General features: G+C 33.3%; 2 protein-coding genes across 2 annotated transcripts in view; one reads left to right on the top strand and one right to left on the bottom strand.

The window, feature by feature from the left end:
- The window catches only part of LOC139501253 (uncharacterized), a 599145-nt gene extending 596569 nt beyond the window's left edge, over positions 1–2576 (top strand). Inside the window, exon 51 of the mRNA XM_071290273.1 lies at positions 2552–2576. The gene's annotated coding sequence lies outside the window, so the exon portion shown is untranslated. The remainder of the gene's footprint in view (positions 1–2551) is intronic.
- The window catches only part of LOC139500298 (uncharacterized), a 35153-nt gene that overhangs the window by 910 nt on the left and 9150 nt on the right, over positions 1–25093 (bottom strand). Inside the window, exons 5-13 of the mRNA XM_071289041.1 lie at positions 16618–16674; positions 14830–14877; positions 14005–14091; positions 11721–11990; positions 10419–10502; positions 9383–9635; positions 2412–2468; positions 1620–1682; positions 1137–1213 (exon numbers count right to left, since the gene is read on the bottom strand). Of these exons, the coding sequence (XP_071145142.1) occupies positions 1137–1213; positions 1620–1682; positions 2412–2468; positions 9383–9635; positions 10419–10502; positions 11721–11990; positions 14005–14091; positions 14830–14877; positions 16618–16674 (996 nt within the window). The remainder of the gene's footprint in view (positions 1–1136; positions 1214–1619; positions 1683–2411; positions 2469–9382; positions 9636–10418; positions 10503–11720; positions 11991–14004; positions 14092–14829; positions 14878–16617; positions 16675–25093) is intronic.

Here is a 25093-nt window from a genome sequence, read left to right as displayed (position 1 = left end):
GAATCTTTAAGAACGACACCTTGATGCCTTTATTATTGCAACATTTATAATGCTTACTGTTGGTTCATTAATATTTGTAAGATACCAATTTTCGTTAATTTTGTAGGTTAAGGTGAACCAAGTATCAAAATGTTTAACTCAGTACAAATTCACTATAGACTTGTAAGCAGAATAATGTACATCAATAAAGATGTTAGTTTTCTAGTTTGAATTGTTTTACATTTGGTCATTTTGGGTCTTTCAAAGCTGACTATCTAGTATTGGCTTTACTCATTGTTGAAGGCTGTATGGTGACCTTTAGTTGTTAATTTCTGTGTCATTTTGTTTCTTGTGAAGAGTTGTCTCATTGGCAATCGTACCACATATTGTTTTTTGATATTTAGAAAAAAAGCACAAAATCAAGTATCCATGAAAGTTCAATTTTTCATCTGAGTCCAAGAAATAAATGAATTCACAGTACCTGGTATATCATGATAAAAATCTGATCTCAAACTCAAGATAAAAATTGATTTCACTATGTTATTTTTCTAAGCACCAGTCCAAACAAATCTCTTCACCAGTGGTTTACAGTATTAATTGATGAATAAACATACCTGATTAGTTAAATAATCAAACATTGTTTAAAGGTTACAAATTAGTTTAAACTTTGAGCAACCCTATCCAGCTGTTACAGACATTGTTAAGCAATCCTTTAAACATTGCAAACAGGTGTCATCTAAGCCAGTATTTTCTCTTGTAACTTATTTTGGGAAAATATAAATCCAAAGAGTTGGGGCAAAACTAGAAACTGTGGTTTCAGTGGAAGATTGAAAAAGAAAGAAACAGTAAACTCATCAGGAGTGCACCTCATTCTTCAATACCAATCAAATATAAAAGAGTCAAACTTGTGTAGGGTATGTGCACCTGGTGCTCTATGTCAGAACACCTTTCATTCATCTTTGATTGGAAATATTCTGATTAAAGAAACACTATGTGTACAGTTTAAACAATGAACATAACAATTGCTGGTGGCAGCTTAACCCTAGATTAAGTTTAAGCAATTTGCATTCTTTTGTCATAAACATTGGTTTTTACACATAATATTTGAAAGCCTTATTTTTGGGCCTTCCTGATCAAACTTTTTAAAGATTACTAACCTCTTTGCCTTTACCATTACCAGGTGGCTGGGAACCAGTTTTACTGCCTGACTGCTGAGATGATGAAGGTAATGGACCTGAAGCAATTAAACAGTGTAAAATTCATATCTCTAACATTTATATTTAATAGGTAACCTGTTGAAAAATTATATAGTCAGGAGTCAAATATCAGCAATATGAATGAGTAAAATCTATTCTACCACAAAAATGACATTTCTCAAAATTTGAATGAGTTTTTTGTCTAAATGTTAAAATCCTTCTATGTATGATAGTGTGTATAAAAATTAAGGAATTTAAAAACATAGAAGTGAAGACAGATATGCAGACATAGAGTGACACTAGCCAGGCTCTAATAACCAATAGAGATATATTAAAGACCGTAAAATAATTGCTTTTTATGTAGATAAACATTTAAATAATCTTATCTCCTAAACAAAGCATTCCAAATGGCATATTCAGCTTCAGAATTTGAATATCTTATACCTTGGTCAACACATGCATATGTTGTTGCTGTTGAACTGCAAATTGATGCTGAAGTCGATGGACCTACAACATTGAGTAAAAAGTCATACTAATATAAAATTCCAAATTCCAAATATTTATATTGTATACTAGTACATCATTCAAACTCAAATTTTCAGAATTATAACATTATAACATTATCGAAATTATAAAAGTCTAAAATAAAAAATTCACAAGGCATGGCCTCGATAATTTATATCATTGTTTTGTGTGTGTTTTAGTCTAGACACCATCTAAATTACTACTGAGTTGACCTTTGAAGACTGCAGACAGTCATATAAGCGATATAAACATAAATATAGATACAAATAGATAGCAAACTTTTGCAATGGGATTTTACTAAGTCTGTATAATTAGCATGTTTATAGGTTTAAAGTATATGCTAGTTATTGTGTTTATCTGTATTCTCAAGGGGAGGGGCTACTTCTATACTGAATTAATAGGGGATGCTGCTGGGGTTCTGTTACCCCACCCTTTTCATATAATTTAGATTTTAAAAATGTATCCTATTCCATGAATTGAGGTATAGTTGTCTTTAAGTGGATTTTGATTTATATGGTTTTGGCAAAATCTGCATACAAACATATGAATATTCGGATTTGGTTAAATAATAAATTTTGTGGTTCACCTTTATCCACAAATCCTGATGAAAATTGATGTCCTTTACTAAGAACAATAAATGAAAACACATTGGCAATAAGTGTCTCCAAAAATGGCATTGATGCACTATTAATCAAATAAGAGCTAACTCACTTGGGCTACTACAAGTAATACTCAGGTGTTCAGTTGCTGAAGCTGAAGGTGATGTATCTACAACATTAAGTCAAAAGTCATACTAATATAAAATTCAAAATTCACAATATATTTGTGTTGTAAAAGCTTCACCCTTAAAGTCAAATGAAACTTCAAATTAAAAAACTACAAAAAAAAAAACTAGAGGCTCTAAAGAGCCTGTGTCGCTCACCTTGGTCTATGTGACTATTAAACAAAGGAAGCAGATGGATTCATGACAAAATTGTATTTTGGTGATGGTGATGTGTTTGTACATCTTACTTTACTGAACATCCTTGCTGCTTACAATTATCTCTATCTATAATGAACTTGGCCCAGTCAGTACTTTCAGTGGAAAATGTTAGTAAAAATTTACAAATTTTATAAAAATTGTTGAAAATTTACTATAAAGGACAATAACTCCTTAGGGGGTCAATTGACCATTTCGGTCATGTTGACTTATTTGTAAATCTTACTTTGCTGAACATTATTGCTGTTTACAGTTTATCTCTATCTATAACTAGAGGCTCTAAAGAGCCTGTGTCGCTCACCTTGGTCTATGTGCATATTAAACAAAGGACACAAATGGATTCATGACAAAATTGTATTTTGGTGATGGTGATGTGTTTGAAGTTCTTACTTTACTGAACGATTTTGCTTCTTACAATTATATCTATAATGAACTTTGCCCATTAGTAACAGAGAACTATATTTGGTAAAAATTTACATATATTTACCAAATTAATGAAAATTGTAAAAAATTGACTATAAAGGGCAATAACTCCTTAAGGGGTCAATTGACCATTTAGGTCATGTTGACTTATTTGTAGATCTTACTTTGCTGAACATTATTGCTGTTTACAGTTTATCGCTATCTATAATAGTATTCAAGATAACCAAAAACGGCAAAATTTCTTTAAAAATTACCAATTGGAGGGCAGCAACCCAACAACCAGTTGTCCAATTCATCTGAAAAATTCAGGGCAGATAGATATTGACTTGATTAACAATTTAACTTCTTGTCAGATTTGCTCTAGATGCTTTGAATTCATAGTTATAAGCCAAAAACTGCATTTTACCCCTATGTTCTATTTTTAGCCGTGGCGGCCATCTTGGTTGAATGGCCAGGTCATCGGACACATTTTTCAAACTAGATACCCCAAAGATGATTGTGGCCTAGTAGTTTCAGTGGAGATTTTGTAAAAGATTACTTAGATTTATGAAAAATGGTTAAAGATTGACTATAAAGGGCAATAACTCCTAAACGGGTCAACTGACCATTTTGGTCATGTTGACTTATTTGTAGATCTTACTTTGCTGAACATTATTGCTGTTTACAATTTATCTCTATCCATAATAATATTCAAGATAATAACCAAAAACAGCAAAATTTCCTCAAAATTACCAATTCAGGGGCAGCAACCCAACAACCGATTGACCGATTCATCTGAAAATTTCAGGGCAGATAGATCTTGACCTGATAAACATTTTTATCCCATGTCAGATTTCCTCAAAATGCTTTGGTTTCTGAGTTATAAGCCAAAAACTGCATTTTACCCCTATGTTCTATTTTTAGCGGTGGCGGCCATCTTGGTTGGTTGACCAGGTCACGCCACACATTTTTTAAACTAGATACCCCAAAGATGATTGTGGCCAAGTTTGGATTAATTTGGCCCAGTAGTTTCAGAGGAGAAGATTTTTGTAAAAGATTAATTTAATTTATGAAAAATGGTTAAAATTGACTATAAAGGGCAATAACTCCTAAACGGGTCAACTTATTTGTAGATCTTACTTTGCTGAACATTATTGCTGTTTACAGTTTATCTCTATCTATAATAATATTCAAGATAATAACCAAAAACAGCAAAATTTCCTCAAAATTACCAATTCAGGGGCAGCAACCCAACAACCGATTGACCGATTCATCTGAAAATTTCAGGGCAGATAGATCTTGACCTGATAAACATTTTTATCCCATGTCAGATTTCCTCAAAATGCTTTGGTTTTTGAGTTATAAGCCAAAAACTGCATTTTACCCCTATGTTCTATTTTTAGCGGTGGCGGCCATCTTGGTTGGTTGACCAGGTCACGCCACACATTTTTTAAACTAGATACCCCAAAGATGATTGTGGCCAAGCTGGATTAATTTGGCCCAGTAGTTTCAGAGGAGAAGATTTTTGTAAAAGATTAATTTAATTTATGAAAAATGGTTAAAATTGACTATAAAGGGCAATAACTCCTAAACGGGTCAACTGACCATTTTGGTCATGTTGACTTATTTGTAGATCTTACTTTGCTGAACATTATTGCTGTTTACAGTTTATCTCTATCTATAATAATATTCAAGATAATAACCAAAAACAGCAAAATTTCCTCAAAATTACCAATTCAGGGGCAGCAACCCAACAACCAATTGACAGATTCATCTGAAAATTTCAGGGCAGATAGATCTTGACCTGATTAACATTTTTATCCCGTCAGATTTCCTCAAAATGCTTTGGTTTTTGAGTTATAAGCCAAAAACTGCATTTTACCCCTTTGTTCTATTTTTAGCCGTGGCGGCCATCTTGGTTGGTTGACCAGGTCACGCCACACATTTTTTAAACTAGATACCCCAAAGATGATTGTGGCCAAGTTTGGAATAATTTGGCCCAGTAGTTTCAGAGGAGAAGATTTTTGTAAAAGATTACTTTAATTAACGAAAAATGGTAAAAAATTGACTATAAAGGGCAAAAACTCCTAAACGGGTCAACTGACCATTTTGGTCATGTTGACTTATTTGTAGATCTTACTTTGCTGAACATTATTGCTGTTTACAGTTTATCTCTATCTATAATAATATTCAAGATAATAACCAAAAACAGCAAAATTTCCTCAAAATTACCAATTCAGGGGCAGCAACCCAACAACCAATTGACAAATTCATCTGAAAATTTCAGGGCAGATAGATCTTGACCTGATAAACATTTTTACCCCTGTCAGATTTGCTCTAAATGCTTTGGTTTTTGAGTTATAAGCCAAAAACTGCATTTTACCCCTATGTTCTATTTTTAGCCGTGGCGGCCATCTTGGTTGGTTGACCGGGTCACGCCACACATTTTTTAAACTAGATACCCCAATGATGATTGTGGCCAAGCTGGATTAATTTGGCCCAGTAGTTTCAGAGGAGAAGATTTTTGTAAAAGATTAATTTAATTTATGAAAAATGGTTAAAATTGACTATAAAGGGCAATAACTCCTAAACGGGTCAACTGACCATTTTGGTCATGTTGACTTATTTGTAGATCTTACTTTGCTGAACATTATTGCTGTTTACAGTTTATCTCTATCTATAATAATATTCAAGATAATAACCAAAAACAGCAAAATTTCCTCAAAATTACCAATTCAGGGGCAGCAACCAAACAACCGATTGACTGATTCATCTGAAAATTTCAGGGCAGATAGATCTTGACCTGATTAACATTTTTATCCCGTCAGATTTCCTCAAAATGCTTTGGTTTTTGAGTTATAAGCCAAAAACTGCATTTTACCCCTTTGTTCTATTTTTAGCCGTGGCGGCCATCTTGGTTGGTTGACCAGGTCACGCCACACATTTTTTAAACTAGATACCCCAAAGATGATTGTGGCCAGGTTTGGATTAATTTGGCCCAGTAGTTTCAGAGGAGAAGATTTTTGTAAAAGATTACTTTAATTAACGAAAAATGGTTAAAAATTGACTATAAAGGGCAATAACTCCTAAACGGGTCAACTGACCATTTTGGTCATGTTGACTTATTTGTAGATCTTACTTTGCTGAACATTATTGCTGTTTACAGTTTATCTCTATCTATAATAATATTCAAGATAATAACCAAAAACAGCAAAATTTCCTCAAAATTACCAATTCAGGGGCAGCAACCCAACAACCAATTGACAGATTCATCTGAAAATTTCAGGGCAGATAGATCTTGACCTGATAAACATTTTTACCCCATGTCAGATTTGCTCTAAATGCTTTGGTTTTTGAGTTATAAGCCAAAAACTGCATTTTACCCCTATGTTCTATTTTTAGCCGTGGCGGCCATCTTGGTTGGTTGACCGGGTCACGCCACACATTTTTTAAAATAGATACCCCAATGATGATTGTGGCAAAGTTTGGTTTGATTTGGCCCAGTAGTTTCAGAGGAGAAGATTTTTGTAAAAGTTAACGACGACGGACGACGACGACGACGGACGACGGACGACGACGGACGACGGACGCCAAGTGATGAGAAAAGCTCACTTGGCCCTTTGGGCCAGGTGAGCTAATAATATTCAAGACAATAACCAAAAACAGCAAAATTTCCTTAAAATTACCAATTCAGGGACAGCAACCCAACAACGGGTTGTCTGATTCATCTGAAAATTTCGGGGCAGATAGATCTTGACCTGATAAACAATTTAACCCACGTCAGATTTGCTCTTAACGCTTTGGTTTTTGAGTTATAAGCCAAAAACTGCATTTTACCCCTATGTTCTATTTTTAGCCATGGCGGCCATCTTGGTTGGATGGCCGGGTCATCAGACACATTTTTTAAACTAGATACCCCAAAAATGATTGTGGATAAGTTTGGATTAATTTGGCCCAGTAGTTTCAGAGGAGAAGATTTTTGTAAAAGATTACTAAGATTTACGAAAAATGGTTAAAAATTGACTATAAAGGGCAATAACTCCTAAAGGGGTCAACTGACCATTTCGGTCATGTTGACTTATTTGTAAATCTTACTTTGCTGAACATAATGGCTGTTTACAGTTTATCTCTATCTATAATAATATACAAGATAATAACCAAAAACAGCAAAATTTCCTTAAAATTACCAATTCAGGGGCAGCAACCCAACAACAGGTTGACAGATTCATCTGAAAATTTCAGGGTAGATAGATCTTGACCTGATAAACAATTTTACCAATGTCAGATTTGCTCTAAATGCTTTGGTTTTTAAGTTATAAGCCAAAAACTGCATTTTACCCATATGTTCTATTTTTAGCTGTGGCGGCCATCTTGGTTGGTTGGTCGGGTCACCGGACACATTTTTAAAACTAGATACCCCAAAAATAATTGTGGCCAAGTTTGGATAAATTTGGCCCAGTAGTTTCTGAGGAGAAGATTTTTGTAAAAGAATACTAAGATTTACGAAAAATGGTTAAAAATTGACTATAAAGGGCAATAACTCCTATATGGGTCAACTGACCATTTCGGTCATGTTGACTTATTTGTAGATCTTACTTTGCTGAACATTATTGCAGTTTACAGTTTATCTCTATCTATAATAATATTCAAGATAATAACCATATAACGGCAAAATTTCCTTAAAATTGCCATTTCAGGGGCAGCAACCCAACAACCGGTTGTCCGATTCGTCTGAAAATTTCAGGGCAGATAGATCTTGACTTTATAAACAATTTTACCAAATGTCAGATTTGCTCTAAATGCTTCGGTTTCAGAGTTATAAGCCAAAAACTGCATTTGACCCCTATGTTCTATTTTTAGCCATGGCGGCCATCTTGGTTGGTTGCCTGGGTAACCGAACATATTTTTTAAATTAGATACCCCAATGATGATTGTGGCCAAGTTTGGTTAAATTTGGCCCAGTAGTTTCAGAGGAGAAGATTTTTGTAAAAGTTAACGACGCCGGACGACAAGTGATGAGAAAAGCTAAAAATGATGTATATGTTTTTTATAACTATTAAAATAGCTAGTTTTTATTATAAAACTGATGTTCATGTACTTTTTTTTCAAGAAAATTCTATAATTTGTCCAAATTTAGTGGAAATTTACTTTGATATAATTGTTTGCTTCCAGTTAACAATTCGCCAAAATGTTTCCTTATGCAGTGAACTCAGTGTGACCTGTCTCATAAAAATCCAGTTATCGCATTAGGCATTATATGTCATTGAAATAAACTATTTTCTGATTGTACATGTTATACACATGCTCAATTTCCATGCTTCTTTGTTGATTGTTTATACTAAGGTGACAATTGGTAAACTACTACTTCAAAACACGACAATTAATAAGCTGCCCTATTTTCACATCATTACAGGCAGAGAAAAAAAAATTGACAATTATACGATATGGATGTGTAAAAATGATAAAATCATGCACAGAAGACTAAGTTTATGTTAAATATATATGCATTGGTTCAAGAATTAATATTGGATAAACTCTCTTTTTCACCAGTCACTCGTTTCATATGACTTTAAAGGAAGAGGTATGATTAGAGTCATTATTTAGCCCATGAAATAACAAATATAGTCAAATTCTTCAAGCCTTCAAATTTGAGTTGATTTCATTGCATAATGGAAAGGCTACCGTATCAAACATAGTTTTTGATTAAAATATTTATAACTGTAATGCATAAAGATTTATTAAAGACCGTAAAACAATTTCCAATTATGTCTTCTATCATGAACAGTGAATTAGAAATAAAATGTCACCTAAACAAAGCAGTTTTAATGATAAACAAGAATGTGTCCATAGTACGCGGATGCCCCACTCGCACTATCATTTTCCATGTTCAGTGGAACGTGAAATTGGGGTCAAAGTTTTAATTTGGCATATAAAGTAGAAAGATCATATCATAGGGAACATGTGTACTAAGTTTCAAGTTGATTGGACTTCAACTTCATCAAAAACTACCACGACCAAAAACTTTAACCTGAACTTCGCACTTTTATTTTTTGTGTTCATTGGACCATGAAATTGGAGTCAAAATTTTAATTATGCAGTAAAATTAGAAAGATTATATTATGGGGAACATGTGTACTAAGTTTCAAGTTGATTGGACTTCAACTTCATCAAAAACTACCTTGACCAAAAACTTTAACCTGAAGCGTGACAAACAGATGAAGGGACCTACTATTGCAGGTGGGGCATAAAAACAGTTAAAGCATTCACACACTAATTGTTATAAAATATGAATCTCTTATACCTGGGTTTATACTGGACGCCAAATGAAGTGTTTTTTCAGCAGGAAATGCTGACCCTGTTTGGCCACCAATCTCATTAGCATACAATTTAGTTTGGTGCAATAACTGTTGGGCGTTTTCAAGATTATATTCTTTCTCTGCTGAATTCATTACATCTTCCATGGATTTTCCTGTAATCTTCTTAAATTCTGTTGCCAATTCATCCAGCAAGTAATTTGTATGGGGGCGATCCCGTCCTGATTTCAAAACCCCAACCTGAATAAATATATTCATCAAAATAGATAAACTTCAATTTCAATATGTAATAGACAAATGTGGTCTCGGTGGTCGAGTGCTAAAAGTAGTTCTGAATCACTAGTTGTTTAGTTTCTCTCTATCTTCATTAATTTTTTCTCAAAACACAATAGGGCGTTAAAAAATCCTCATGTGAGTGCAATCGCTTAAAAAAAAAAGTGACAGTCTACTTATCATATTCACATAACTTGATTTGTTAGTAGAATCTGCTTTGCTAATCATTTAAAGTGTCTATTTATCTATTATTATCTTTATTATATAATGCAAATAGCAAAAAAAAAGAGGTAAAAATCATCAATGAAGTGCCATGATTAATATAAGGAGTTGTTGGCCGATTTTCTCCATATTATATTCTCTTAAATATTTCTATATATCTTTTATAATTTTTAAGATCTAAGGCACAAAAAGCTTAAAATTGTGATCAAAGGGCAATAACTCTAAAAAGGAGCCAACTGGCAATTTAAACCAGGTAAACTTATTTCCACCTGTCTTGCTGATCATTTGTGAATTTTAAAGATTCTCTCTATCACATTTTTTGACCATATTATCACAACATAATCAGGTTTTTAGGGTCAAAATTATGAGTTGATGAACTCCTTTGCATCTTCTAACCAATATATCATATGACATGTCATATTACAAGTATAAACAATAAATACAAACCAAAATAATATATAACAGCTTGTACATAATAAAAAGCATCATCACTACTTGATTTGATTTTCTGTGTTTAAGAATACTTACAGGCCACACCTTAGCAAAAAATGGTTTTCCTTTTCCACCCTGGGATGCACCATCTTTTCCATCAATGTTTCCATTATCAGCAGGCTTTTAAAAGAATAAAAATGCTCTGATCAATCACATAACTGATACAATTCACATGGAATTCAGCATTGTTCAATGGGATTTTACTGGGAAATATCATCAATTCCAAGAAAAGAACTGAGTACCAATGTTACCTGCATTGCACATGTTTCATATCCTAAAGGGCAATAACTAAATAAATGCAGAATGTACATATGGGTCACAGAATTACTTTAGTTTTAAAATTAAATACATTTATTTCTACATGGCTTCTTAGAAATTGCTTGCAGGTTTGAGTGATATCATTGTTCAATAACAAACAGTAGTTATAAATGACTATACAGGGCAATAACTCTTTAGTTGTAGATCTGACTTTCCTGACCACTATTGCTGTTACAGTTTCAGAAATATAAGCCAAAAACTGTGATTTTCCCCATTTTTTTCTATTTTTGGCCATGGTGGCCATCTTGGTTAATGGTCAGGGTCATCAGATACATTTTTAAAACTAAATACCCTAAGGATGATTTAGGCCAAGTTTGGTTTAATTTGGCCTAGTAGTTTTAGGAGAAGATTTTTGTAAAAGACTATGAAAAAACCTTTAGAGAACAAGAACCATAACTCTTTATGGAGTCAATTGAAAATTTTGGTCGGGTCAACTTATTTGTAAATCTCACTTTGCTGAACAATTTTGCAGTTAAAGTTTATCTCTATCTATTATAATATTTAAGATAATAACCCAAAATTACCAATTCAAACATGTGTCAGAAAATTTCAGGGCAGGTGGATTTTCACCTGAAGAACATTTTTACCTACCATCAGATTTGCATTTTACCCCTATTTTCTATTTTTAGCCATGGCAGCAATCTTTGCTGATCGGTCAGGTCAGCAGGTACATTCTTTAAACAAAATAACCTAAGGATAATTTAGGCTAGGTTTAGTTTTAATTGGCCCAGTAGTTTCAGAAGATTTTTGTGAAAGTTAAAGGACAAAGACAGATGCCAGGTGAGCTAGAAATGTATGTGAATTGATGCAATATTTTTATGTCCAGCTACTTAGTAATAAACATTATGTAAAGGTAGTGGCTTAGGGAGACATGAAGATTTGTTCACCCTCGAAAAGTCATATTTCCCTCTGGCGATACAATCAGGAAAATTTGAATATTCTTGTGTGAACAAATCTTCCTAAGATAAATAAATGTATAGTATCAACTTCGTCAAAAGTCGATAATTTTTTAGTATTTACCTTAGATGCTACATTTTCATGAATACCATCACTGATTGTTGTATTTTCCGTATGAAACACAGATTCTTGTACTGATTCTGATTCTGTTTCAGATATTGGTGTTATAGCTATAGTATGAACTGGAAGTTCTGTCATTCCTCTTTCACACAATCCATGCAAGAGTGATGCATCAGTAAGAACTTCAATAGTATTGGTTTGTATTCCTGGAGTTGTATCCCTTTGCTGGACATTACTAATTGCAGTCCTGTCTCCAGAATTGTCACCAATTTTCTGTGAAAAAAGAGTAATATGTGTTTATTCCAAGGTACCTGCAAAGCACACCCTTATAGTTATCTAGTCTACAAACTAGAGAAAAATGCATGCTTTAAATTTATAAAATATCTACTTAAAAATAATTAACTTTCTGTAGTACTGGTGTCAGTAAAAAAATGCAATATTGACAGTCAAAAAGTTAAGTTTACTTGTCTGAAAATACAGATAAGTTGATAAGAAAACATCTTTTATCTTATTTTATTCTGTTCAGGGTGATGCCAGTGCTTTCTCTCAACTATTGAGAGACTTCTGTTCAATTAAAAAAAAACATTAAATTTTTACCAAGTATTTTTTACTGCAGTCAATTTTCAGATACAGTTTGTGGTTTAAGATTTAAATAACTTTGAGTTAAAGTAAAAAGTAACCCACACAAGCATAGATACCATTACATAGTTTATGAATACAGTATAATCCTTTTTTTATTTTTCAAGGTCAAAATGGAGGAACACACCTAGCAATCATTTCATACAACATGTACAACAAATGTAGTTAACAAATGGTTGATAGCATCCAATAACCAAACAGAACTAACCAGGAAAATCAAATGATTAATGGACCATAAAAATGAGAACAGGCCCCAAGGTCAGATGAACTCTTCAAGACGGACGGACATGTTCACAATACAATCATTCCATACAACAAATATTGTTAAAATATTACTTATAGTATTTGAGAAACAAATTCAACAATTTAGAAGAACTTAACCTTGACCAATGAATCATGATATGAAATAAGGTATAGATTATAAGAACATGCACACTAATACTATCATTTCATGCACCAAATAAGGTTGTCTAATTGCTTACAATAACTGAGAAAAACACATACTCACAAAAAACAAACCATGATAACTTGATAAATCAATTTGCAATTTGGTCAGAAGTTTAATTAGCTGCCAAGGTGAGAGCAATGCTTACAGTCAAATCATTGTAAGACAAAGGGACTATATGAATGCTTGAAATTGAAGAACTAACACCATAAGCAATGGGGTAAAGAATGAGTATTGTGGCTCCAATGAGGTCTTCCTGCCTGTCCATAAATGTTCATGTGAACATGTATTCATTGAAAACCATTTAAATGTTGCTTTTCAGTTAATCTTAATAACAGTAATTTACCAAAACGGATTTCATATTACACATATTTTAAAACTGGTAAATCAGGAATTAACTAGATGTGTCAAAGCGACACGAATGGCCCCGTCTCAAAAAGTTGAAAAATCTGCAATTTCAATAACACATACATGTGGACACAAACTCCCATATAAAAAATCAGGTCAAAATCTGGAGGCGTATAGAAAAAGGTCTGTATAACTGTGATTTTCAACAATTTATCAAAGTCCATAGCCTGTAATTTGGGCAAAAATTAGCCAAGCGGAACAAAACTAAAACTTGATCTGTAACTCATCATGGTTAACTCATATACCAACAAGAATGTGTCCTCAGTACACGAATGCCCCACTCGCACTATCATTTTCTATGTTCAGTGGACCGTGAAATTGGGGTAAAATCTCTAATTTGGCATTAAAATTAGAAAGATCATATCATAGGGAACATGTGTACCAAGTTTGAAGTCGATTGGACTTCAACTTCATCAAAAACTACCTCGACCAAAAACTTTAACCTGAAGCGGGACAGACGGACTAACGAACGAACGGACGCACAGACCAGAAAACATAATGCCCCTCTACTATCGTAGGTGGGGCATAAAAATCAGCCTAAAATCTGAAGGCGTTTAGAAAAAAACTCTGTATAATGGTTTGTTGCAGAATGACGGAATGACGGAATTACGAAATTTCCGATTACGGAATTACGAACAAGGGTAAAACTATAAGGCACCGACAACTTCGTTGCGGTGCCATAACAAAAAAGAACTACCTCAGTTAATTTACAACACTAGTACTTTTAGATTAAAATCCTTACTGGTAAATAAGTATTCTTGAAAAACCTACTTCTACTAATCAAAGTATGTTTACCTTGGTTTCAATTACAGGATTTGTACTTCCACTTAGCTGACAACCACTACTTTCTGATATATTCCTGTCTTCATTGACTTCACTTTGCTAGGAAAAGAAGTAAATGATAGATATTTCAATGCTCTTTCATAAAGATGCTATAAAGGAACACATAAAAAATAAAATAATCAAACTGTGATCTTGGATTCAAAATCTGTAATCTACAATTAATAATCTGTGATCTGGGAATATAATCCATGATCTCAGTTGCCATTCTGTGACCTAAGCTAAATAATCCACAGTCTTGGTCTCAAAGCCCTGATTTCTGATTTGTTTTTTGTAATCTTTTTTTTTAGATTGTGAATTCAAGATCATGGATTGGGAACTCAAGATTATAAATCTGAGATTGTTGGATCATTAATCAGAGATCATAATTTTGGAATTCAATATCAGATTGGGAAACTGAGAAAACAGATTATAAATATGTGTAAATTCTATTTTGAATGTGTTCTTTCATGGATGCATGCCATACTGTACTGCAAATCCAAAAACTAAAGGAATTAATAATTTACACATTTGGTCTTTTTTTATGTTTTTGATTGCTATTTGGTGTTCTTTTCCTTTTATCTTTTTTTTCTTTAATAATTTTTCACATCACTGGCTTGAGATAGATAATTAACATAGAAAAACATAGGCAACACATGCCCTTGTCAATGATGTCAAAACCAGATATCAATGGTCTCAACTCTCAACAATTTTTTTTTTGTCTCTCACATTTTTCTCTCAGGGAGTCACTCTCCAATGAGATTGTCTAACTTTTATATCATACATGGACATCATACTTACCATTCGAATGAACACAAGATGTGGAGCTGCCTCTTGATCATCCTGGCTCTGCAATGATAAACAAAATGTTTTTGACACACAATCATTCCAAAGGAAAAACTTATTTGATATGTTATGGACCATATGCATATACTCATCCAGGGGGGTTACTTCCTATATTTTTAGTGGTGCAAGCCTGCCGCAAAACAGGGTTGTTTTTTTATGCCCTGTTTGTTAGAACAGGGTTGCTTTTTCATGCCCTATTTGTTAGAACAGGGTCGCTTTTTCATGCTCTGTTTGTTAGAACAGGGTCGCTTTTTCATGCCCTGTTTGTTAGAACAGGGTCGCTTTTTCATGCCTTGTTTGTTAGAACAGGGTTGCTTTTTCATGCCCTGATTGTTAGAACAGTGTTGTTTTTTCATGCTCTGTTTGTTAGAACAGGGTCGCTTTTTCATGCCTTGTTTGTTAGAACAGGGTCACTTTTTCATGCCCTGTATGTTAGAACAGGGTAACTTTTTCATGCCCTGTTTGTTAGAACAGGGTCGCTTTTTCATGCCCTGTTTGTTAGAACAGTGTTGTTTTTTCATGCCCTGTTTGTTAGAACCAGGGTCGCTTTTTCATGCCCTGTATGTTAGAACAGGGTCGCTTTTTCATGCCCTGTTTGTTAGAACAGGGTCGCTTTTTCTTGCCCTGTTTGTTAGAACAGGGTCGCTTTTTCATGCTCTGTTTGTTAGAACAGGGTTGCTTTTTCATGCTCTGTTTGTTAGAACAGGGTCGTTTTTTCATGCCCTGTTTGTTAGAACAGGGATGCTTTTTCATGCCCTATTTGTTAGAACAGGGTGGCTTTTTCATGCCCTGTTTGTTAGAACAGGGTGGCTTTTTCATGCTCTGCTGGTGAGAACAGGGTCTTTTTTTAAACAAAGTATTTGTCTAGAACAGGATCGCTTATTTTAACTGTTTAAGATACAGTCTAGAACATTGGTCTAGAACAGCAACTATTTTATACGGTCTAGAACAAGATACATTTTCTGAACGTGTCAATAACAGGGTATGTTTTTCAATATTTCTGTTTAGACCAGGGTATGTTTTTCAATGATTTCTGGTTAGAACAGGGTATGATTTGTCAAGTGTTGTCGGCACAGTTATACCCAAAAGGATAGTCAGTAACCCCCCGGGATACTCATATTGTTTCACTATATATGCATATGGTCATCCGATATAAGAAACCAAAAACAGCAGAAGTTACTAACTGAATTTCTTTCTCTTTCACATATTTTGTCTGAATTTTGGTGTATTTGTTAATTTATCCTTGCTAGTTGAAATTGAAGGCGTATTCCTCCTGCATGTAGACTTTTTCGTCTGTAAATGAAACCACAGGAGTTTGAGAAAATGTTATTGTTAAATCCTATCTTAATTTCATAAACATATAATAGGGTGGTGGTTGATATTTGATTATCTTCCATAGAAACTTATTGACATGATACAGTTATTAATTGAATTTCATTTATAATATCTCAAATCTAAAAGGATGCAAGTAAGCTTTTTTCGCTTTTGGTTCTACTAACCCTGATGACTGTACTTTTAATCACCTAGAGTAGATTGGTAAAATGTCTGACCAGGAAGATTGTGCATTACATTTTCACCTAAGACAGATTTGGTCTAACTGCTTTAGTTTTATGTTTTACAAAGACAGATAGACAACAGACAACAATGCAGAATGCCAAGTGAAGGTAAAGGTCACATAGCTATTTGGGCATGGTGGACTGATGATTAGTAAATACAAAATACATATATAAGTTAAATACATACCAAAGATAGATCCATACTTTGGGATGGATTCAATTTTGAGGAATGATACACACTTTTCTAAAAAAAGACAAAGGAAAAATTGAAGATATAATAATAAAGAAACCGTAATAGTCTTATCAATGAAAGCCATATATCTGATTATATTGAAAAGAAAAAAGAAATTACTAATGGAGAAAAACTATTAGAATTATAATCCATGTATATCATGAATAAAACATAAGATTCCTCAGTAAGATCTAGAATCAAATGGATAGAGCAAGGTGAGCCACCTACTTCTTTTAAGTTTAGAATGAATATTACAGCATTGAAATATTAAAAGTGGGCCTTTTAAATAGATTACTATTAAAACCATATGGTTTTTGCTCATTGTTGAAGGAAAATATGACCTATAGTTGCTTGCATCCATGTCCTTTGGACTTTAGGTGGATAGTTTACAGTGCAGTCAACATCATTAAAAGTGGTGTTCTAAAAAACAAAGTGATGAAATAAGCTTATTGTCATCACTTTGTAAATGTGATTGGTTAATACACTTACACAAGAGCAAACACTTAAAGATAAATCCTTCTATTCAGATCTACCAATAATATCTTCTTTATATTTTATTTTCACTATAGGCTAGGTAAAAGCTTTAAAATAAGCAAATAAAAAAATGGGGTCACGGACCTCGTTTTCGATTTAAAACGCCATCTTTTTCATTGAATTTGGAAATCGAGACTTCTAGTCAACAGCAGTTTAATATTTTTTTAAAAGTCTGTATCCAATAAAAACTTGTCTGTTCTGTTAACATAGTTGTTAATACAAACTATTTTAATAATATTGCCATTTTCTGAGTGGAAAATAATAACGATAAGTTGCAGGGGCGTAGCTAGAAAGAAACGATGTGGAAGCAACTACCTCCGAGCGGAGCGAGGCGAAAATATTTTGGGACCCTATTATGCAGAATTTTTTTTTCGGTTTTCGGTCATAGGACGGTTAAAAGAGGAGCTATATGTAGATAAAAATTTATGAATGTAAAACTATTTATAAATCTTCTGAATATAGTAATACATAAACATCACATATTTGTGATACAGAATTTACTCAAAATTATCCAAAATCTGCTCTTCGGGTCTGGGCAGAAACAAACTTCTCTATTACTTTGTCAACATTCACACTGATATCCCGATGAATATGCAGTAATGCTATGTAACTTTCGTTGTTCATTGTTGATCGTACATTTGTATTCAATTACATACGTAGTACCGTGACTGATAAATCTCAGGGCCATCATGGCATGGTAGCACTCGCGAGATGTTATAAACCAGCGTACGTGTTCGGCATCTAGCGACCTCCCAATTGAATTCGTCAAAATAACATGCTAGGTCAGTTTCGTATGTGTCAGACAATATTGAGATTTGTTAGTTTGTGATATTTCCTACAACACGATGAAGCAGATATAGCACAAAGAAGCGATTTTCTGATAACTTGACGCGACTCCACTCTCCAGTTGCCTTATCATATGGTCTATTAACGCAAAATATAATGAGACTTTCCAATACTGTTTTGGCGTGTTGCAGGGTGATTGGCTCCGGTAGTCTGTCAAACACATCGCCTCGGCATATTTTCAACGATATCGAAGGGATCTGATAATTCTAATGCCGATTGGTACATCTCATTCCAAAATGATGAACTGTACACTGTAAAATGTGCTCCAAAACTACATATCTTAGACTGAGTATTACAAATTCAAAAGTAAAAATCTTGTAAAAGATACAAGTAACCTTCCGATTTTGTCATAATCTCCAAAAAATTGTTTATTTTGAAACCAAATGTCGTTATTTAATGATATTTCATCAATTAAAAAAAGTGACAACATAAGTGTTTCCTTTAACATTCAATTTATAAATTTTTATTTTGCCATTTCTTTTTTTGCATGCCGAATCAATGTGCACGCAACTTCGGAGCTACGATATTTTTCTGAATGAACAGCTTCATCAACACTTGTAACTAGGTTGTCAAACTAATATCCGGGATAGACGGAAAAAACACCAACAGTCTCCGATTCCGATTGACCAACGCATCTTTCTCTCTCTTCTGTTTTTTTTTTTGTTTTTTTTTTTTTTTTTGTGAAAACGACGTGGATGCACGTGCTGTCGTGCCTCCGGGTAGCTACGCCCCTGAGTTGCTATAATAGTTTCCCGTCTTTTTTATTGTGAAATACCTATAAAAAAAATAAGTTAAAAAAAAATTGACCAATAAATTCTCCATGAGTATTCAATAGAATATGCATTGTTTATATCTAAACAAAATAAGGAAATAAAAAGATGGGGTCACCGTAATGGAAAAAGAAATATTTCTAAAAAGGGGTTAATAATTTGAATTGGCGGGAACACATTGCGCCAATTCTAAAAACAATGTCGAAAGACATTTGGCCACTTTAGGCGATATTCTTACAAATTTGGGACAACCCAATTCTCGATATTTGCTGTTTTGTTGTTTTTTTGTTTTAAACTACAATAAATGCACATTAATCTACACATGATGGTACTTAGTTTTTAGTCAGTATCACAGACACGTAATATAAATGCGTTGGTTGGAAAACAATGCGTTGTACGACTGTACACACGAATGCTTCTATGAACATTTCATTTTAGGTTATTCAAAGTGCTTATGTGTTGAACAGAAATTCTTCTTAAAATAAAGTGAAGACATATTTTATATACATAATATCATAGTTCAATCAAAGTATATCTGAAAGACAAGACAGAATTTTGCTTTCGACATCATGAATTTTTATTTCGTTTAAGAATATTGTTCCTCTTTATTTTGACGATAATTACTTAAAATCATTAGAAATCTAAGACTCTGTTTCCACTAACAAACATTGATTGTTTCTGAGATTGTCGATCTTTAGTATTGCAAAAATGAGAAAGATCGATCTTCAATCGGGCTTAAACATTCCCCAGATGTAGTTTTAAAAGATCGATTTTTTTTATGAACTGATCTTTCTTCAAGTGAAAACGCTTAGATACATCGCGGTCGACTTTTCAATTGATCAATCGATATAACATTCAAAGAGTTTTATGAAGATATGAAAATAAATCTGCGGATGGTCAGTTTAAAAATATTCTTATAAAAAGCTGATTTTAGTGTTTATTCTCAAAAGATTTGACAAAACGTGGCGATAATTAAAAAACCCAAATATATGTATTCAACCTTTTTGCGTCATTTGTCTGAAAAGAGTAATAGAAAAAGGAGATGTGTTATGATCGCAAATAACACAATTCTCCACAAGAGACCAATTGACACAGGAAATTATTAAAAAGGTCACCGTACGGCCTACAACAATGAGCAAATCCCATACCGCATATACAGCTATAAAAGGTCCCGAAATGACAAATGTAAAACAATTCAAACGAGAAAATAAACAAAACAATATACGACGAAAAATCAAAATTTTTGCGGTCGTAAAAAAATGAATGATTAACAAATATGTAACTCTTTAACAAACGACAACCACTTAATTACAGGCTCCTGACTTGAGACAGGACCCATTTCAGCGCTCAACTGATACCGTTACTTATTTGTTCCTTATTTGCTTATACGTTGAAATACATTGCACCTATTACGAAAAAAATCTTTTCAATTGTTTTCTGGTCTCTGGTGTTAGCTATGGGTTCTTAAAAGTGAAACATACCTATTAGTGCGTATGTACCAGTTTTAGCGCTAGTACGTTGACCAGTTACTTATTCGCTTATAATATGTGTGTTATAGGTCGCACCTTGTACAACAAATCTTTTCCATATTTTTCTTGCCTCTGATGCTAGCTATTGGTTCTAAGAGGTAAAATAACCCTACTAAGGCGTTAATACTCGTTTCATATTCGCTTACTATATCGGTGCACCTTTTAAAAAATATCTTTTCAATTGTATTAATTATTCATTTTATTTTAATTTTCTTTAAATAACTCATCTTCAAACAAAATGACCGTTATAAGTAAATTTTTCTGACATTTCATTGTTTTAATGACTTATAACATGTTAATCAAAAATAAAATTAATAAATGCAGAAGCATATATCTAATGAACCAAATATTTCCTTGTTCTATTTACTACAATTTTTTGTTAACGAAATGGTTAGACCGGTTATTTTAGGTATGCAATGTATACTAAATGTAAACGCAAAAGTTCTAAAAAGATCGTAAACGTGAGATGCTTTTCAAAGATCGATTTAATTTCAATTCCATGCAAGTGTTAACGGGGGTCTAATTAACATAATTTCTGTTTTGATCATTCATCCTTAGGCATCTATGAATAACAAAATATTCCGTAATGTTGCCAGAAACTCGGTCTAAGTATACTCATACAGTAGTCATACTATGATTATGAATAGAACCCTGGGTCCGACCTCTTTTCTCAAATCTAACAATTGATTTTTTTCCATATGTATTCCTCTTTGATTCTTCGATCCGACAACTTTTAATCACAAGCATGTTTATGTGTTTATTTTTTTATAAAAAAAATTGCACACCTTGTACATCAATATTAAACTTGGCAAATTGGAACAAACTCGGAATGGTCAAATAAAAAAAACCTACAATGTTAGAAGCGTATATGTTTACTGTTACTTCTCTAGATGTACTTTGTTTTACATGTATGCGTCGTTAGGTTACTGGTGGTGTTTATCAGAAATCTAATTGTCATATTCATGTAAAAATGTAAGTGCCGTACACATTCAAAATATGTCAGTGCAATTTGCCATATCCATATATAGATAGGTACGTAATGTACCTATTGCTAAAGATACATTGAATTTTGATGACATGATCAGAATGGTTGATGATTTTTGTACTTTCTTGATGATTTGTAAAAATATCGATACAATTAAGAACCTATGAAAGAGATTGACTCTAAAGAACAGATAAGTCCATATATGTAGAAAATTAAGGAAATTAGTATTGTATTATAATTTGATTGGTTCATCTTGTTGTTGAGTATCCAGATTCTGTTTCGTTTCTTGTTGTTAGATTGCTGTATAGTTGACTCTCTTTTCATTCACATATTTTATCCAATTCTGGAACATGTCTATTATAGAAAAAACAATTTTCATTTTCTTCTCGGCAAATTAACCTATAAAAACGATTATCACTCTCTCCATTAGCTCAAAGAGGAAAAACTCTCATAAACCTTTCCAGTATGCGGAAACCGCGACGTCATAGACTGCTGACGGCATAGTACTGTTGCGCTTGTATATGCACATAAACAATAGAGAGATTTGTCTTTAAATGTCTCACATGCTTAATTGAACATTGATTTTATGTTGAAATTCTTATAGATAAAGGTTTAACTACAATACAAGTATAAAGGAGGGGCAAAAGATACCAAAGGGACAGTCAAACTCATAGATCAAAAATAAACTGACAATGCCATGGCTTAAAAAGAGAAAAACACAAACAGACAAATAATAGTATACAAGACACAACATAGAAAACTAAAGACTAACATAAACTTAACATTTTTCAAGATCCATGACAATGAGGTTGAGGTCTTATAAATCCTGCCAGACAAACATGTACACTCTACAATTATTCCATACATATAGTTGATATATTGCTTATGGTAATTGAAAACAGGAATAAAACACATTGGCCAATGAACAATAAAAGCGAGGTCAAGGTCATATGATACCTGTCAGACTTATATGTACACTATATGCATATTATTATTCAATAAACTAAATAGAGTAACCTATACTGCTTAAAGTATTTAATCAAAGAGCTGATAGCTCTGAGTTGGAAGAAGGTGAATAAAAGTCAACTTGAATTACCATAAAAGCAGCCCAACTAACCCAGCCTGCTTTGTTCCATTATCGTTATGACATAATTTTTTTTATCAAACAAGAATGTGTCATAAGTACATGGATTTCCCATCCGTACAATCATTTTCTATGTTCAGTGGACCATGAAAATTAGGTAAAATCTTGTATTCAGCAGTAAAATAAGAAAGATCATATCATAAGGAACACATGTGTACTAAGTTTCAAGTTGATTGGATTTAAACTTCATCAAAAACTACCTCGACCATAAACTTTAACCTGAAGCAGGTCAGACTGACAGACCAGAAAACATAATGCCCACAAATGGGGCATAAAAATAGTAAGACTTGTTACATACCTGCCAACTTTTGAAAGTTCCAATGTTTTTTTTAGTGCGAGACAACAATTTTAAAGATTACAATTTTTAGCAGAGTATTTTGCACGATCTGGATTGTCTAGAAAAAGTGTCATATTTGAATGATGAGCTTACATGCCTTTTTCTTAAGGTGGTACCCAACACTTTCACTAAAATTAATTTGGCTCGTTTAATTTTCATAAAATTTTGTCAAAGTATTTACTTTGAGACTTTAATAACTAGAGGCTCTAAAGAGCCTGTGTCGCTCACCTTGGTATATGTGAATATTAAACAAAGGAAGCAGATGGATTCATGACAAAATTGTGTTTTGGTGATGGTGATGTGTTTGTACATCTTACTTTACTGAACATTCTTGCTGCTTACAATTATCTCTATCTATAATGATCTTGGCCCAGTAGTTTCAGTGGAAAATGTTAGTAAAAATTTACAATGAAATTGTTAAAAATTGACTATAAAGGACAATAACTCCTTAGGGGGTCAACTGACCATTTTGGTCATGGTGACTTATTTTTAGGTCTTACTTTGCTGTACATTATTGCAGTTTACAGGTGATCTCGATCTATAATAATATTCAAGATAATAACAAAAAACGTCAAAATTTCCTTAAAATTACCAATTATGGGGCAGCAACCCAACAACCGGTTGTCGGATCCATCTGAAAATTTCAGGGCAGATAGATCTTGACATGATTAACAATTTCACTCCATCAGATTTGCTCTAAATGCTTTGATTTTTGAGTTATAAGCCAAAAACTGCATTTTACCCCTATGTTCTATATTTATCCGTGGCGGCCATCTTGGTTGGATGGCCGGGTCACCGGACACATTTTTTAAACTACATACCCCAAAGATGATTATGACCAAGTTTGGATTAATTTAGCCCAGTAGTTTCAGAGGAGAAGATTTTTGTAAAAGATTACTAAGATTTACGAAAAATGGTTAAAAATTGACTATAAAGGGCAATAACTCCTTAAGGGGTCAACTGACCATTTTGGTCATGTTGACTTATTTGTAAATCTTACTTTGCTGAACATTATTGCTGTTTACAGTTTATCTCTATCTATAATAATATTCAAGATAATAACCAAAAACAGCAAAAATTTCCATAAAATTACCAATTCAGGGGCAGCAACCCATCAACGGGTTGTCCGATTCATCTGAAAATTTCAGGGCAGATAGATTTTGACCTGATAAACAATTTTACCTCATGTCAGATTTGCTCTAAATGCTTTGGTTTTTGAGTTATAAGCCAAAAACTGCATTTTACCCCTATGTTCTATTTTTAGCCATGGCGGCCATCTTGGTTGGTTGGCGGGGTCACCGGACACATTTTTTAAACTAGATACCCCAATGATGATTGTGGCCAAGTTTGATTAAATTTGGCCTAGTAGTTTCAGAGGAGAAGATTTTTGTAAAAGTTAACGACGAAGGACGCAGGACGACGACGGACGCAGGACGACGGACGACGGACGCAAAGTGATGGGAAAAGCTCACTTGGCCCTTCGGGCCAGGTGAGCTAAAAATATAAAAATTAAAAAAAATTTGAACTAACCGTTTTGTCAGAAAAATTACACTGGTTATATAGCAATTTGACAAACACCAATTTTGATCATTGAGAAGCTTAATATTCCTTTTACAACACAACGTAATTAAAACGTTTAGCTGACTTTACAGAGTTATCTCCCTGTAGTGTTAGGTACCACCTTAAGTCTGTTTGCATGATTCTAGTTATTAAATCAGTAGAAAAGATGACATGTAGCTAGCAGACCTGGGTTTATTTTCTTGTGTAAGAATATTAGATGCTTGTTGAAATTTCCAATTTTGAATTATGCACAAAGATGGACCTTTAACAGGTTTGGAACAACACTCCAAATGAGGGGTAACCTTCATTGGAAGAATATTACAACCCACTGTAAAAAATTAGCACCTTTATATTCATATTATTTGATGAAACTTTTCCCCAAGAACTATGCATCTATCAAGTATTAAACATTGTTAAATGGTCAAAACATGGTCAACCTGTTTGTTGGTCTTTGTGAAAAAAAGAATAGTACCTTGTGCTTTAAATGATTTAATTGAATACAAAAACACCATATATGTTACAACTAGTATTATGTCAATAAATTAGTGAAAAAAATACTATTTATTATCTTAATGGTAGTACTGCATCATTGAATTTTGTCATTCAGCCTTGCTTTTATTCTTAAGCTGTGAAAGAACCTCCTTGCAGATGAAAATTCACAAGCCATGTTCACGATTTTACAACTAGATGAAAACAACACAAGTTTAAAATCTAGCATTTTAGAAT

The sequence above is a fragment of the Mytilus edulis genome, chromosome 13, assembly GCF_963676685.1.
Source record: "Mytilus edulis chromosome 13, xbMytEdul2.2, whole genome shotgun sequence".
In the NCBI taxonomy this organism is placed as follows: Eukaryota; Metazoa; Mollusca; class Bivalvia; order Mytilida; family Mytilidae; genus Mytilus; species Mytilus edulis.
The sequence above is the reverse complement of the archived record's forward strand: the minus strand, read 5'-3'. Positions and strand labels throughout refer to the sequence as shown.